The sequence below is a fragment of the Takifugu flavidus genome, chromosome 3 (assembly GCF_003711565.1).
Source record: "Takifugu flavidus isolate HTHZ2018 chromosome 3, ASM371156v2, whole genome shotgun sequence".
Classification (NCBI taxonomy): Eukaryota; Metazoa; Chordata; class Actinopteri; order Tetraodontiformes; family Tetraodontidae; genus Takifugu; species Takifugu flavidus.
The window spans coordinates 1,928,349-1,945,378 of NC_079522.1; the positions used below are offsets into that span (position 1 = coordinate 1,928,349).

The 17,030-nt window shown below is 52.6% G+C and overlaps 1 protein-coding gene across 5 annotated transcripts in view; it reads right to left on the reverse strand.

The window, feature by feature from the left end:
- Nucleotides 1-1,572: 1,572 nt before the first annotated feature.
- Nucleotides 1,573-17,030, reverse strand: part of LOC130522705 (phospholipid-transporting ATPase ABCA1-like) — a 64,794-nt gene continuing 49,336 nt past the window's right edge. For 4 of the 5 annotated variants that reach the window (XM_057027349.1, XM_057027348.1, XM_057027350.1 and 1 more), the window contains 8 exons: nt 16,526-16,588; nt 15,076-15,182; nt 14,150-14,291; nt 13,146-13,280; nt 10,837-10,940; nt 10,670-10,762; nt 4,977-5,220; nt 1,573-2,675 (listed from right to left, as the gene is read on the reverse strand). In XM_057027349.1, the coding sequence (XP_056883329.1) occupies nt 2,559-2,675; nt 4,977-5,220; nt 10,670-10,762; nt 10,837-10,940; nt 13,146-13,280; nt 14,150-14,291; nt 15,076-15,182; nt 16,526-16,588 (1,005 nt within the window). In that variant the 3' untranslated portion in view covers nt 1,573-2,558. Of the gene's footprint in view, nt 2,676-4,976; nt 5,221-8,517; nt 9,772-10,669; nt 10,763-10,836; nt 10,941-13,145; nt 13,281-14,149; nt 14,292-15,075; nt 15,183-16,525; nt 16,589-17,030 lie in introns of those variants that run through there. The other variant, XR_008949686.1, reaches the window with a different exon arrangement.

Genomic DNA, 17,030 nt, shown 5'->3' on the forward strand with positions numbered 1-17,030 from the left:
GGACAGAAAGAGCCGGAAAAGCCGAAAAAGCCTCTACAAGGGGAAGCAGGGTGGTGCTATCGTAAAGGAGAGATTTATTCAAGCTAGCACGCCGATGCGGAGTATTTTTAAAAATGTCAACTGTAATTAAGAGCAGCAGTGAGACGGGAAAGGTGCCTCCAAAAGGCAGAAGAAGAAAATAGCGTTCTCAGGGGGTCGCAAACGCCTCTTAAACACAACCGTTGGTGTTGAAAATAACTCTTAAACTAACAAAAGGAAGCCGCCGACGTTTATTAGCAAGACGAACACGTGCGAACACACGAGTTCCATCATTCTGCGTTGAAAAGGGAAGATAATTATCCCGAAGATGAAACCAGGAATCAGATCTGATGTAATTAAAGTACCAACATTGATATTAGCTAAAACTGAGCGATTGAGAAAATGAAACGTTTTAAGCTCTGAATCCTGGCAGCAAAACACACATTATATGTAGCGGAGAGCCGACGGACTCCGAGGAAGTATTTCGGAAAGTTACCCGCAGATTTAGGAAGGCGCGACAGGTTGATTTAACAGCCCGTTTGCTCAGTCCCGCACTGCCAACACGCCGGGTCCGTAATGGACCCTCAGCTCATAAACTTCCAACGTGGACCGGGGATGAAATGTGGGACGGGATGATATGGAATGCTGTGAGTAATCTTACCGTAAGTCTGAGCTTTTATCACCTCTAGAGTTCCGGCCTGGCTGGACGCCTTCGGCTGCACCGCTGATAAGAGGTGTGAAACGCGAGGAAGCTAGTTTAGCATGGGCTAGGTGCCGTGTTGCATGGCCGTAGCTATTAAGCTAGCTGCGACTCCACGGTTGCTTTAGCCGCCACTACTGCAGATGACCTCTTTTTAATGACTCCTCACATCTGATCCTTAATATCCGGTAGCTGAGGGGGACAGACCAGAATCTGGAAGTCTGAACCTCAAAGCTAACGGGAAATTTAAGCCCACACTTGATAAATGCCTGAATCCTGCGACATTAAATCACACCTGCACATTTTCCCTTCATCATCTGGTTGTTGCTCGCGGTAACAAGTGATCATGTTCATTCATGGCTCTGATTTAGTCATGAATGCAGAGTGGCAACATGGGGGGGTGTTGTCAAGCTAATCTGGCAAAAAATGGGAAATTAGCGCTGGAAATTGTTCCGTCTTTGCTCGGGTGAAGTGTGTCGAAACGGTGCCGGAATTAAACTGACAAAGCAATCATCTTAACCCGAAGAGAGAACTGCTTTAGAATTTAGCTCCCGCGGGCAAAAACAATGTAAAAGCAAGTGTTTGTTAGCCTGAAAACAGAAGCAATTTAAGGGGCCTGACGGACAGACCGGGCCCCCCTCGTGCAGCAGCGGCTCCTCTAAATGTGAAATCAAATGCCTCGCACACGCCGCCGCGGTCGGCGTTCCGACACCCAGCCGCTAACTCAAAGAATTGGCGTGCTAGCAAGCGGAAAACTGCACAAACCTCAAAGTGTTGAGGCACAACAAGGCCAAGAGGAGAAAGAAAACAGCACGTGGAGACAAATCCGTGCACACGACTCCCAGACGCACGACCGTTGTGCAAATATTTAATCGCTCGCGTGGCGTGAAGCAATATGGAGTACAAACATTCGTCTATGCATGGCAGCGGTTAGCATAGCATACCAATGATGCTACGTTGGACATGTCAAGTGAAGGACTCTGGACCCACGTTAGCAAAGAGAGTGAAATTAAATTAAATAAGATCGACATTTCTCTCAAAACTGCACTTAAAAAATCCCTGACAGATTTTTCTGTAAACTTTGAAAACATTTTCTTTTTAAAAATAAAACATAAACTTGATTTCTCCAAACAATCGCTTGTCTCAGTGAATTAGCGTCGTTCCAGGTCCCCTGCCGTTGCCTGATGGTTGCAGTTGCTGCACGTACGACGGCGTCCTTCGCAGAACCTTCGTCCGACGGCTGGACGCCATTTCCACATAAACAGCGGCGCATCGGTCGTCAGCTGACAGCGATGTTGCCTTTGATCTGCCCCTTTTGATCTTTGATCTCCGTAGATACAACCATTTGGTTACGTTACGTGGTGTCCAAATTTCCTCATTTCTACCAGCAAACACATTTAACGTTGTTGATTCTGTTTGAAGTCACCTCATCAATGTAGCAACATCAAAGCTGATTAGCTCTCGATCAGAGTCCCTCATTAAGCATAAATATGATTTGACATTGGCACCAATTAAAAATTAACATTTGTTGATTAATGTTGACCCTTAAAGGTTTAAGGTTCAGTGTTGTGAGGAGGAGTGTCCAGTCCAGTCCAGTCCAGTCCAGACCAGACCAGACCAGTCCAGATCTTTGAACATAATAACAATGACAAAAGAAAAGTAAAAACTCTGGACCGGAGTTTGTTGTAGATGCCGCTATTTTCTCCTCCTGACGACACATTTGACCCACTGAGCCTTTGGAACCGGGCGACTAATTGGTGTTTGGAGCTGATCCGGTTGTGGACTCCTTCCCTGCCGGTTTAAGCTAGGTCGCCCACCTATAAATGTAACTCCCACTGAATTACACCTCTTTCCCCTGCAGGGGCCGCAGGGGCAGCTCGTCTGTGGTGTCCACGGGGTTGTCGTAGGCTCCAGAGTCGTCCTCCGCCTGCTGCTCCCTCGCAAAATTCACAAAGACCTGAAATACCGACAAACGAGAGACGATACTTACAGGAAAATACGAGAAAATTAGAATAAACAGCGGTAAAAAGGCCCCGGGTGATGAGGGCATAACGCGTCAGGTGTGCACGTGGAGTCCCCAGCTGACAGAGACAAGAAAACATCATTCTTCTCTCTATGATGCCCAAAACAATCCCCACGAATCCACCATTAGCCCCCGTCATTAGCATTAGCGCCCGTCGCACATTCTCACGCATTTTTCCCGCTGAGCATCAGGTGAAATGAGCAACGCGGCTTTCATGTCTGTGCATTAGTGTGAAGCTTGGATGCCACAGCGAGACTGTCGTAATAGAGCTAACAGCTAGCAGCACGTGCGCGTCCCTCACAGTTTCGCTTATACGTGAAAGTCGACACGAGGACGACACCCGGACACCCCGCCAGATCTGCTGCAGCCACGATTTCAGAGCCTTAGTCCTCACAGATGGTAACACCGCATCTCATACGCGCTAAATTAGCTAGCCGAGGCTAGCAGTACGGTGCACCACAAATTGCGGAAAGTTGAATTGGACGAAGAAAAAAGATTCCGCATTCACAAGGAGAAGGTTGCCTGGTTGAGGTTAACCATAACAACAGGATGATGGTTTTTCTTGGCTACAGTTTGACGTGTTGTTAGCCTGTTACGTGCTGGAAAAGCAAAGCGGCTGGAGGCAGCCGGAGGCTACGGGACGACAGGAGCCTGACGTGTCCTGTGATGTCAGGCCGTCAGCGGCGTGTGTCGGGGTCACGCTCGTCAAGGCGTCTCCTGCGTGACGGCGGCTGCCTGTTTCATGACCCTGCCCCGGGAAGATGCTAGCAGGACGTTCTGGGACGTGCGCAGCGAAGCTACTTCTACATTTATGAGCACGGTTTGCAGTTCTGCGAGACTCGCAGGACAACTCGGAGCGGCTAGCTCTTCAACGTGAAGACAACGTGAACTTCACACCATCCCTTCACGACCCAAATGTCATGAACCGAAAGTCGTAGATGTGCGTTTACAGCTGCCGGGTGAATCGTAGCAGTTACCATATTTAATCATTTAAAAGTGTAGCCAACGTCTGCCGCTAGCGCAGCCACTCAAAATTCAGTTTAGGAGGTGTAAATAGAAGGAAAAACAAGTTCGTTTTTATCGGTGTTGTCGCTACGATCAACCTTCATTACAATGTGACATTTAATCCACCAAAAACTGGAGCTAATGCTAGTTTACGTACATCAGCGCTGCTTCAAAAGGTTGACAAATGGCTTCGTGGAGAGAAGTGACAAAGCGACGACCGCCTGTTTTTGCGATGAGAGGGGGGGCGATTGATAAAGCGTTCTGCATTCTTAGCGCACAGCGCCCCCCCCCCCCCCAGAACTCTGCTGCTGAGCGGCACTGCGGCCTCTGGTGCCGGCGCCGCGCTCCGGGGATCGATATAAATTGTAATGCCTGCCGGGCTGCGGCGCTATAGGTCAGAGCTCATCTCTATAAATCACCAGCAGAGAGGTGACGGTCCAGGTGTCCCAGGTCCTCCAGCCCCAAACCCCCCCCCCCCCCCCCCCCCCCCCCCCGCCCCCCTTTAATGCTGTGACCTCTGTGTTCAAGTGCGATTAACTCGCCGCTCGGCGCCGACTGACCAGCAGAGAACCTGCAGCACTGACAGAAGGACCTCGTAAAAACGAAGGAATCGCATCCAAAACTAGCGACACGCTGTGATAATTGCATTCTTTCTCTTTCCCGGCGGTCAAATTAATCACCCCTGAACATGTTTACCTTAAATAACGCAGCGCACGATAATATCGTAAATTAAGCACCGCCCACGGGGGGGCGGACCAGCTGTGCGGCGCGCCTGAACGCAGCCGTACGTCCCTCGGCTAAAGCCCTTCCTGGATTTTGGCTTTTTAATCCCGACAGTGCTCACTTGGCTCACGGCTAACAGCTAACACGGACCGCTGACCCGCGTGAGCCCGGCCGCGGTCCGGCTCAGCTGGTCAGTCGCTGCGCTAATGGCGGTTTGGCGAGAGCGGCCACGCTCGCCTCAGTGTGCGACTGCATCGAAAACACGAGGTGAAAACACTCCGGAACGCGCTTGATCTCGCCAATCTGGAGGCGCAGCTTCAGGTGGAACGTGGAAGAATTGCCAAGGTCGCACAATAGCATTTTAGCCCGTAGCATCTTGGCTCCATCAGTGTGTGGTCCTGACATCACTGAAAAGCATGGAGGCCCCGCCCACCTAGCTACGTGGAACGTATAGCATTGGGTCGGCACGGAAGCAGGAATTTGCCGTACGTCTGCGTCCTGTCTCACCTGGTCCAGGGTGGTCTCGGACACCGAGTAGTCCTCGATGGCCAGCCGGTGCTGGTTCTTCTGGAACTGGCTGAAGATGTGTGCCAGAGCTCCCCGTGTGTACGGGAGCTGGTACTGCAGCGTGTTGTGATGCTTCTCCTTCAGGACGCTTCCAGGGAACTCCTCCTGGACGAAGTCTTCCACCGGCTTCAGCAACGCCGGAGCGCCGCCGACCCGCACGATGACGGTGTAGCCGTCGCCAAACCTACGGACCAAAGCGTAGCTCAGATTAACCTCTGAGCGGGTTTGTTCCAGTTACGCCACACAAAAGGGCGTTTCTTTTACCCCAACACGTGAAACAATAGCCAAATAATAAACTACAAAGCTAAGCCCCTGAAGCTAATTAGCTTTCTGAATATTTCTGGTTGTGTGCCGCGCCTGGCAAGCACCAACGGCTCCTTGTGCATCTTGTTATTCCGTCGTTAGCACTCTTATGACCCATTGTTTTCAGCCTAATTAATTCCCTAATGTTGGGTTTACTTGTGGAAATGCCCATTGTGGGAGCGCCGCGCACGCGGCGTGCGACGCGACCACGAGACTCCCTCAGTGGCAATTAGAGATATGGCGAGCAAACCGTGGACCCGCGCAATCCCCAAATGGAGCGAGACAGGAAGTGAAGCCCCGATGGAGCGGTAGTTCAATGACGACCGCTTGAAGAGCCAGCGTCAGCGTGCATGAATCCCACCAGTGCACGATTATTTCAAACTGGATTTTCATCATGAATGCACGAGCGTCCTCAGATGCCGATGGCTCAACGGGAGAGTGGATCTTCAGGTGCGATTCAGTTGGACTCTTGACCTGTGGTTTAAGTGAAACTAGCATGCTAGGCTAGGTGAAGCTCCAGCGGGGGTAGCAAACCATCTCAACTGCCCCCTAGTGCCCGGGTACAGTAAGACAATAAGACTTTCGTCCCATTTCACGTTGCCGTGCTCGTTACGCCACTTCCTGGTCGCTATAGCTAGGGTTAGCCTTCCAGTGGGTACGTGACTTCGATATCACGTTTATCACGTGCTTGGACTCCCATGATGCAACAGAGGCGTCCGTATCCACGGAGCCCCTGTACAGATCTGAGATCAGCCCTCTGCTGTGATCTCCTGAGGGGGGCTCCACGCAGCGGGCGATCAAAGCGTTCCCACAAAACTCCGAGACATATTATGTTTTACACGCCACATGGCTGCAGCTATGGGTGCCCTGCAAGTAACAGCATGTTAGCGCCTAATTAAGCCGCCGGCCTTTAGACGGCCCCTCGGCGCTACCAAATTACGCTGATATGACTCTGACCCTAACGCGGCTCAACAAACAGCCATCGAGTGCTTTTCCCCATTTTTCCGGGCATCCATTTAGAACGCACGGCTTCATTAAGTCAAAGCACAACAGTCATCAGGGAGGCAGGGGGCTCGGCAACGACTGCGCCGTTACGGCGCCAAACAAATCACGCCGCAGTGGCGCTGCCTCCTCTTCCTCCATAACGCTCCAATTATTTGGCTTCCAGGTGTCATTTTCTCAGAACATCGGAAGCTCTGGTCGTGTCCCGATGACATCCTGGTGTTGCCACATCTCCTTTGATCATCAAAGGGACTTTAAATAAGAGTTCCGCTTAAAAGTTGGAGGCGCTAGAAGGGCGAGCTGTCCAGTCAGGATCGGGGCTGGCCGATTTTGGTGCCTGAATGCTACGCTATATTTGTCCGGCGCATTAGCGTCTCAACAAGCTTCATTATTCGTGCAGCCGGGAAACGGCTCCGGCCACAAAATTCGGCATAATTTTTTGCTGATCTTTTCAACACAATGAGCCGCCGCCGCCGCCGCCGCAGTCGGTAATCAGCCTCCGCCAACACAACAACGAAGCCACCAAAGCTGAATCCATCATCCAATCAAGACTATGACCATAATCTCCTTATTACATTTGGCAGGCTCAGGAAATTTGCTTCGTAAACGCACAAACTTGGCTGAGACGTGCAAACATTTTTGTTTTTAATCAAAAATCCAATAAGGCCGAGCGAGCATTGTTGCCAGTGAGGGTTTGGTGAAAGCGTGGGGGTGGCGAAGGCAGCCTGTCAGCGCCGGTGTGGGGCCTTATCAATTAGCTCCGCTACGTTCCCTCGCCATGCCTACCTTATTTGTTCAAATCTTTCTTTTGCAGAAACATCAGGAAAAACGTCTCAACTTCGCCTCCGCATAAAACAGCTCCTTTGATCTGGGGTGGTTTGGGCTGTCCTCAAAGAACCCCTTGATGTGTTCGGAAAGGTTAGCATAAAAGGGCACCTGTGATAAATTGCGTGATGCTAAAACATTTCATTAGCATGATATTTAAAAAGATGAACTAGTTGTAATTTGATGGGGGAAGACACGGATGGATTAGGTGTGCGACATCCTTTCATATTACAGGAGTTATGATACGGCAGCTCGACGCCGCCCGGCAGAGACGCCGCGGCGGCCGTGGCCGCTCCACGCCTTCGTGTTCATTATTCTGCCTCGATCCTCTCCTCCCCGCTAAAGCCGCTCTTCCGTGAAATTTAAAACAAACAGGAGCCAGACGCAGATAAGGGCACGGAAAATAATTCGGCTGCCTTCCCTCATCAGAGGGAGTCCAGAAAGGTCGCCGATGCTTCTGCCAAGCCTTGTTTGGGGGGGGCGGGGGGGGGGGGGGGGGGGGGGGGGTGGGCCAGAGGTCGCCGTGTGGTTTGATCAGGTAAGACGGCGCCTAAAAAGAAACCCTCCCAGAGGGGGAGCGAGGCCTTGGTCTCCGGTACATCCGTGACGGAGCCACCACAAGAGCTCCGTCCTTCCAGATCATCTCCAGCGACTCCTCTTGGACGGCGTCTTCTTGCCCCGGAGGCATTTACGACCCTCCGAAACTAATCTGACATGGAGGCCGTCATCTGGCCTGTAAACGTTATTGCTGCGGACGTTCAGAACTTTCACCAAGGACGTAATAAACAGGAGCAGAAATAGGGAATTTATGAAAAAGACCCTGAAACATTCCCAAAATCTGACCTGTGGTAAATCTGAATGGGTTCAGCTGGGTTCAGCCTCAGCGGGCGACTGACTCAAAGCCCGACTGTATCTCCGTGTTTGCCTGGGTAACTTCTTCCCAAACGCGTCGGCTTATCCGATCAGGATCGTCAGTATCTCACAATCCCGTCCGGAAGCAAGCGGAACCTTTACGGCTCCGCCATCCGTGTCCGTCCGTCCCCCTGCACTCCCGATTCCCTTCCTCCTGCACTTTTACCCAGAATTATTTTGTCATCCATCTCCGCCGCCGACGTGCACTTAAGCGCCGTAAAGCATTGGCTTAATGGACCACCTGCAGAGCTGACGGGGGAAAGACTTTATTGGACTTCTTCACGCCAACTTGAGGGCCGCCGGTCCAAACTTTTAAACGCTGCTCTTGTAAAAAGTCTCAAGTGGCCCAACGGCATTATCCTAATGCACTAAAGGCACTTTACCCCCCCGCCGCCGCTTTTATATCAGGAAAATAAGACTCCCGGTGATGGGTACTTACCGCAGGTGCTCCACGAGGAGGATATGAACGATATCAATCAGCCAGAATTCCGGTGGTGGCTGGTGGGGGTCCTCCCTAACTGACAAGATTATAGTGGAGCTCCAGGCCGCTTTTATTGGCGCCTTCACTTCATTTAAGTTGACTTAACACCTGGGAGCTCTGCTGAGGAACTATTTACAGCCTCGTCCTGCATACCGGCGCTCCGTAGATGCCGATAGTTTGATTGATGGGGGGGTCTGGATGTCCGGACAGGTGAGGAGGACGTTATTAACGGCCGGGGAGGTTCATGATGAGGAGGGTGTTTAAAACGGCTGCCCCGCTCTTCAGAAGCCGCCGTCCAGATAAAACTGTCGCACGCCGACCGTCCGAATGGGCCATTTTGCCTCATTTGAGGCTTGATTGATAGAAGGAGGCGGGTTGTTAAAGAGGCGGAAGGGCGTCCGGGTGATAAAGACGGGGGTCACCGCCGAGCAAAGAGGGGGCAGCGCTAACAAGCGCTCGGACGGCCGCGTCTGGAGGCGCTGTCACGGGAGAGCAGCAGAGGGGGGAATAAATAAGGGCGACGGGGTGCGGGGCTTCTGACGGAGGGGGGCAGGAGCGACAGGGGGTCAGAAAGTAAGAGCTGCCCCGGCCAGCCTGATTCCACTCTGCTTTCAGGGTTTGTGATGAGAAAGAGATGAAGCTGTCGGCTGGGGGTGGGCAGAGGCTACGGCCCCCCACGCTACAGGTCAGCCACTTACACAGCGTGACAATCGTACCCACCATCTGCTTCTGCTGCCTCGTGGCCCCCCCCCCACCCTCCGAGCTAACCGCCACTCTGACGGGACCCGTTCCTGACTCGAGCAACGTTTAGAAAAAGCCACAAATTTGGGATCCAGGACATTTGTCTGCATACATTTGATCCTTTGAGGGAATCTCGATGCCTTTGGGGGTGCAGATATTCGATTATGAGGCGGTTCTGGTGGATCTCACCCCAAAGAGGCCCGATTCCACGGTTGGGGGTCACTGACAATTGGTTACACTTAAGATTCCAGGGTTGTTTTTGTAGCTACTGCTGGTTTTTCTTCGGTAATCGTTCCAACAAAGTCCAGTATTGGCACCAGCCCGGACGCAACACCCCTCCCCAAAGGCCAGAACCAAACAGCACTCCTATCTGGACCCGTCCAGCCGGGATTGATATCGCTGGCTGCGACTGGAATATTGGTGGACCGAGAGAGTAACCGAGGGGCGGGGCATTTAGCGGGTATGTTTCGGCTGGGGGGGGGGGGGGGGCAACACGGCAGCACAAACATGTAGGACAGGGACAAGGAGAAAGGAAAACAGAGAAGACAGCCCTTAATTGCCTTTTCAGTCATTAACAGGGTCCCACACCTCATGAAACATTAATTACAGCGAGCGCGGGCGAGATAGGGACGGTTAATTAGAAATGATTCGGCGCGTGGCGAGAAGTGGGCGATAGCATTTCAGCGCCGTGGAAATGGTCTGCGCGAGATCTAAAACAAGCTTTGGAGACGCCGCCCTTATCTGTCCTGGAGCGAGGTTCCTTTTTACCTGTCGGGTGTAGCCGGACACGTGTTAACCCCCGGCCCCCCAGGAGTGTTACCCATCCTGTACCTCCCGAGTGGTGCATAAATTATTCACAGCTCTTCCTTTATTTGTCACAGAGGGTCTGTCAATCATTCCAACATCTGGCCCGGCCCCGTGGGTGCACGGCCGTCCAGCTTCAGCCGATATGACGGATGTGGAATCCCCTTGACTCCGCTGACCCCCTAGCTTGAGAGCTAGCCTCGGAAAATGTCAGAATATCGGACACCCGGTTGTAAAGGATTCAAATCTGTGATCCAGATGGACAAAAGGCACACAAAAGATGCTAAGAGCCCCGCTAATTGTGCTGATTTAAGGGGTCTGTAAGCTGAGATAACAGCTACGTTCCAGATGCTAAGAGACACCCAAAGATTTCCCTCATATTAATCTTTTCATATGAAATTAATGATGAGCATATTTTACAATAAAGCCATTAAAACTTCTATACAATTAGCATAATTTAATACCGAGGAAACGGCGCCGATACCTCGGAGCACATTTAAGCCGAGCGGCGCTGCGGTGGGAGGGGCTTATTCCCAGTCTTTTGCTTCGTGAGGACGTCTCTTACCTGCTCTTCAGATGCTGGATGCTCCCGAGGCACTTGAAGCGCCCGTTGACCATGATGGCCATGCGGGTACACAAGGCCTCGCACTCCTCCATGCTGCCGAAAGATGAAGAGGGAAACGTTTGTCTTCCTCGCACGCTTGATTCCGCCCCGGCTTGATGTTTTCTCACCTGTGAGACGTCAGAACTACCGAGCGCCCCTCTTTGATGATGCTCAGGATGCAGTCCCACAGGAAACGACGGGCTTTGGGGTCCATCCCCGTGGTCGGCTCATCCTGCAACAAACAGAACCTCTTTGAAACCCTGTGATGTCATTATAACAGTATGTGGGATCTGGAACCCCCTAGTGGAGCAAGCACAGGACGCCACATCTCACCTGTCAATAAACCCCTCCCCTTCCACCTGTACTCCTCGCTAATCCTTTGTATTTTAAAAAGGTTCTTATAAACTGATGAAAGGATGTTTGGGTATATTTTACCTCAGTCCCGAACAGCTAACCCGGAGCTAACCTAAACTAGCATCACTTGTCTTAAAAAACGGTTGGCGACTGAGCCTTAATCAGCTAAATATCCCGCAGAATGCCCACACTACCTGCAGGGGGCAGCAGAGTTCGGATATCTGCGGTTTGTCCAGAGGCTAGCTCCGCGCGGCGACTTTATTTTGGCCGATACGCGGGCACAGAAGAAGAAACTGGCGGCAGAAATTCAGAGCCACACGCGAGGGGAGTCGGGGTTGTTCTGCACATCTCTGCAGCACAATGCAGCACCCGCGCAGACTCGGCGACTCGGCCACCTCCTTCTCCTCCGGGCTAGTCTGTCCGCACATGATTAGAGAGTGACAGTACTCGGTCCACCGGCTGGTGTGGGTCCAGGCCTCCCCCCCCTCCCTCAGCACTCCCAGGGGTTGTTTTCATCACTGAGCCCAGCGCGTCCCTCTGCAGGCCCTGCGTGGCAGCGCCTCAAGGCCTGCCTGAGCTCTCCCTGGGCTAGCGCACAATGCCGAGGCTGTCACAGATACTGACGTCGCATTATCCCGCTGCCTCAAAGCGAAAGCTAGCCAGGACTTAGCTTAGTAAATAAGGGTCTGGAATTGTGCTGCTGCAAAGAACAGAGCCAGGAAAAATTGATTTATAGTAATACTCGGAATAAACACACAGCCAGTGTTGTTCTCTGGTAGCTAACAGTTAGCATTCCTGCTTTTGGTAGATGGAGATTAGCTAACGTGTAAAACAAAAGTGAAAGCTTACTGACCCAGACGACCACAGCCCGATGTAAGATCGTTATTCGAGTTTGTCGGACTTCCTAATGCACAAAAAAGCTGCTTAAAAGGGAAATCACGTGATCCGGTGAGTCCTGCTTTTATTAATCTGCCATCAAAAAAATCCCCTCGCACTAAGCTCTCAGGGATTTTATAATGTGCAAACACCACTCTGTCCATCTTCGGAAGAGAATTGGTCAGAGGGGAAAAGAAAATTAGACGGGTCCAGAATTCCTTTTCATCCACAATTTCAGTCCCGTCTGCTAATAAGTTGGGATGTTTTGCTTGAACGACTTGAAAATGAAATGAGGTGTAAATCCTTTTTAAGCTAGGCACTAATTTTCAGCCCAACACGTTAAAAAGTGATGAACGCTATTGTTTTTGGAATTATAGAGTTAGTAGGAAGCTGCTGACAAGAATTTAATGTTGAGTTTTACTCACTAAGAACAAGCGGATCGGGCGCGTCTGATGCGTTCAAGTGCGGCTCGGAAATTCAGCTTTTTGCGGCTACGCCTGATTATCATGACCTCCTTTTAACGCTGCAACATTTATAAGATGCGACGCAACATCAGCCTGGGTGGGCGGGGCGAGGTGAGGGGCGTCGTCGCGGGCGCCCGCTGAAGGCGGCGTTCCCGCGGGACGTTCCGCCTCCAGAATCCCCCGAGGCAGCGCGGTGGAGGACGACAGCCGCCAGAGGCCCCGTCGGTTTGGGCGAGAGAGCCAAACACCCACGGCGCAGCGAGGGGGCTCTTTCTCTAGGAGCCCCCCCGCGGGCCTGAGTCTGGAGCGCTCTGTGGGGGGTCGGCGGGGAAGAACAACACCAGCAGCGGCTCCACTGACTGAACCAAAAAAGAACGTAACTGAAGTGGACGAGCGAAGAAACAAACACTCCTGGACGCCAACGACCACTCAGCTGGTTCGGGACGAGAACCAAACGCGCTCCGGGTCCGTTCGCGTCGGCACGGGCGAAAACTGCCGCTGAAAGGCGTCTTCGTTATTCACGATTCCAACTGCGAACTTTGCTCTGCGAACGACGGCGACGATCCAGCGAGCGAGAGAAGTCTACGACATTTCTAGACGACGCGGAGCATCGGACGGGAACCATCTGGTGAGCGCGGGCGTTGGATCCGAACGTTATCAGAATCTCACAGCGGCTTCTCCTCCTGAACGTCGCCCTGAGTAACAGGGAGAAACCCTGGAGCAGGACCCTCCCGCTGACTTACCAGGAAAATCACCGGAGGCGATCCGATCAAGGCCATCGCCGTGGACAGTTTGCGTTTGTTCCCGCCGCTGTAGGTCCCGGCCGACTTGTTGGCGTATTTGACCAGCCCCAGCTTCTGGATGCCCCACTCGGCCACCTTTAAACGACAGGAAGCAGGAACCCGTGAAAAAAAACGAGGTGTTTCTACATCATCGGTCTCCACGTGATGGATGATATTCCGGCCCGGAGCTCTGATGTATTTGTGCTCGGCGGTCTTCAAGGACAACGCTTGACAGCTGGCATCTCGCTAAGACCTTAATCAGAGGCTCTCCCGGAGCCGCTCTGTTTCTACGCTATCTTATCAAACGCCAGCCTGCTCGCCACCTCTCGAAGGGCGATTTGAGAGGCACCAATGAAATGCAGGACCCAGGTTCCACTTCCAGGAGATTTCTTGGACGTAAATATGGGTATTTCTGGCACCATCATGCAAATACGACTCCGCCGGGGCGAAATTTGGACTAAAACGACCACAGTGAAATTAAGAGCCGTGCTAGCACATCGTTTTACACAGCAGCTAAGACATCAAAGCGCCGTCAGAGGTTTCTGAGGCCTTCGGCCGCCAACTTCTTCCTCTTTTCATCTCTCTGCCGTGGACGCGTGCACGGTGAGGCGCGCACGGCGAGGCCGCGAGGGGCCGGACCCACGCTGAATAATGTACAGCCATAACCCACAGCTGCTGCGCCGCTAGCACCAGTCATTTTTCATTATGTATGCCTCCTGCCGCGGAGGTTATCTATCACCTCCACGCACGCCGCAGCTCGCCCCACGTGCACTCCGGCTGCAACCTAGTTTGATGAAAAATAAATAACCAAACAACGCGGACAGGAACCTGCCTCGAAGTGTTAGCATTCTGTCAGGGTAGCCGTCACGGAACTACTGACACAATAGGTAGAAGTCAGAGCGTGCAAACTTCACGCTAGCTAGCCGAGATAACCTAAAACACAGGTGCGAATAAAATAGCGTTACCATGGTGACCTCGTTCTCCGGAACCCCCCGCAAGCGGGCGTAAAATTCCAGATGTTCTTGTCCGGTTAGCAGCTCATCGATGGCATCAAACTGGGGGCAGTACCCCAGGTTCTGGTGCACGTCCCGCATTTGTGTCCGGATGCTAAAAGAATATGGAGAAAAACGTTGGTCAGATTAATTTTGGTGATTAAAAATGTTAAACCTCACGTCAAGTAAGATCAGTTGTGTGCTGCTGTGCTTCCTGGGTTAGCCTAGCTAGCTAGCTGCGCCTCAAAATGACAATTATCGATGATAATCAGAAAAATCACCTGGCAAAAGCAAAAATGTATCACGCAGTTTTGGAAACTATTGTGCTAATGAGCGTCGCTGTGATGCCGTGACAGTTTTATAAGCTAATGGAGCTAATTGAGCCACTGCGATTTCCAATCAGATGGCTTCTCTAGAGCTTCTCCTTATTATGAGAGCCAAAAGCTTTTGTTAGCTGTGATTATTAGCACAACGACAGCAGCAACAGCCTGGAGAGGACGCTGAAAATTAGCCGTGTGCTCACATCTGTTTGATTTTTGTTTACCTCAAAGGTCCCTGGGATTTCCCTTTGATCTCTGTTAGCCAGGTTAATGAGCATTAGCGAAGAGCGTCGCGCTGTTAGCTCTCTTTTGTTCAACACCCTGCTTCATTATTGGATGTATAAATGAACACCTATGGCAGGAGCTAACGCTGGCTGCCGCTCTGCATCGTCGTGACAACCACCTGGTTGTTTGTTCCCAAAAATAAGGCGGGAAGCGCGTTCGCCTTCCACTCACGGAGATTTCCGAGAATTCCTCCAAGGAGACGGGAGAGAACACCAAGTGGAGCAACCGGCAGGATGGAGCTAGCTGAGCGGCGTCTTGGGTGGCTAACGATGATGAGCTGCTGGTGTGACTCACCTGTATCCACTCAGGAAGGCTTCCCCGCTGGAGACGGGGATGTCGCCGGTCAGCATCTTGAAGGTGGTGGTTTTACCGGCGCCGTTGATCCCCAACAGCCCGAAACACTGTGGGACCCAACGGGAGGCGTCAGTGAGTCAGCGAGCAACATGGCTGCACTTCCTGTCGCGTAAGAAGACGCTTATCTGACGGCGGCAGGCTGTTTAAACACGGCGGCGCCACGGCGACACTACGGCGGCGCTGGTGTTTAGCAGAAGAAGAACTTGATATTTGGCTGTACACAAACACAACAACCAGTAAATCAACAGCGCGAGCAAATAGCGGGAAAAAACACAACTCCCGGCGGCGTTCCCGCCACAACCAACGCGCTCCCGGCCGGCTCGGTTCCCCCCGACACCGCCGCTCACGCGTTTCCTCCGAGGGCATGCGGCAGGAAGTTGCTGCCGCAGAGCGCCGCAGTCACGTGACCCCCCCCCCCCATCATGTTGGGTGTTCAGGCATAAATATTTGATTTCTGTCATTCGATTGATCCCGGCTTGTTTGTGACCTGCGCTTGTGGATGCAGGAGGGGGCTAAGCTGGGTGTAAATAATGCATGGAAATGCGGATCACAGCGATCGGCGGAGCGGCGTGAATGGCAATAGTCCGCTGGCATTTACATTGGGCTTTGAGCAAACAGTCGCAGGCCGGTCGGACGCCGCCGGAAAGCCGACCTGAGTCGGCGAGCTGTCAGCACGCGGGATTATCTTTAAATTGATCTTACAGGAGCGAAGCGCGTGCGACGGCGTGGATGCATCCGACCCACCGATCCGATGGCGGAGGGCGGGTTTTGGGTTCGAATCCCACTCAAGCGTCACGTGGGGAGGTGCTGGAGACGCTGGACTGCTCCGAGGTCAGCTGGCGGACTGTTCGGAGACTTTTCCCACCTCTGGTGGCCGCTGGGACGGACTCAACCATCGACCCCCCCCCCCGAGTCCCAATTAAGAAGTTCCGGGAGAGCGGAGCAATTGTGGGAAAGTTGGGAGACTGACAACCGCAGCCGAAGTGGAGCCTGTTAGCCTGCGTTGCGCCTCCCTCTCAGCACAGAAACAACCGAAGCGTAACGGTCAGAATTGTTCGGGCTCCGAGGGGAAACTGGATCTGGCACCAGCACCGATCCGACGCCACAAAAGCTTTTTCAGATGTGACCCGTGACCGGGAGATCCGGGAGATCCGGGAGCAGTTAGCGGCTAACCTAAACAGCAACCGCAGTCTGACGGATCTTTAGCCACGTAAGCTTTGTGCATGTTAGCGTGGGTGCATCCATGCTAGCTAGCGCACCAAAATCGTGTGACCAGGGGGATTAGCGTTCTTGTAAAAAGGCACCGAAATGTTTCTCCCTGATCTAGCCGCTAATTAAACGCTTGCGTTTGTTAGCTAAAGCAAAAAAGAGGCGCGGCCTTCTGGCTCACCTCCGCAGCGGGAACGCCCACACACAGCCTGTCCACGGCGGGGGTGCTCTTCCGAGGATACACCTGCAGAGAACAGACAATGACATGAATCAAGCAGCCAGCCAGAGAGGGGGAGGTGTGTGTGTGTGTGTGTGTGTGTGGGGGGGGGGGGGGGGGGGGGGGGGCAGACAGCATGAAAGATAGGTGAGAGGATTACATGTGAAAATATGGAGCGATAGACCAGAGCAGCAGGGGAAGAGCTGAGATGGAGGTAGAGAAAAAGGAGAGGAGAGAGACCCACACTAATGGGGGGGTTGGGGGGGGTGGCTGAGGGGGGGGGGAGGGGGGGGGGGGGGGGTGGAGCTGAGGGTGGGGGGGGTAGCACAATGCTAGCCTAGCTACACACTTAATTACACTTTTTGTCTCCACATCAACGAACCTCCAACGTGATAGCATAGCATAGCATAGCATATTAGCACCGGGAGCCCGATGGCTGATTTTCTGAGTGTTTCACACAAGTTGAAAG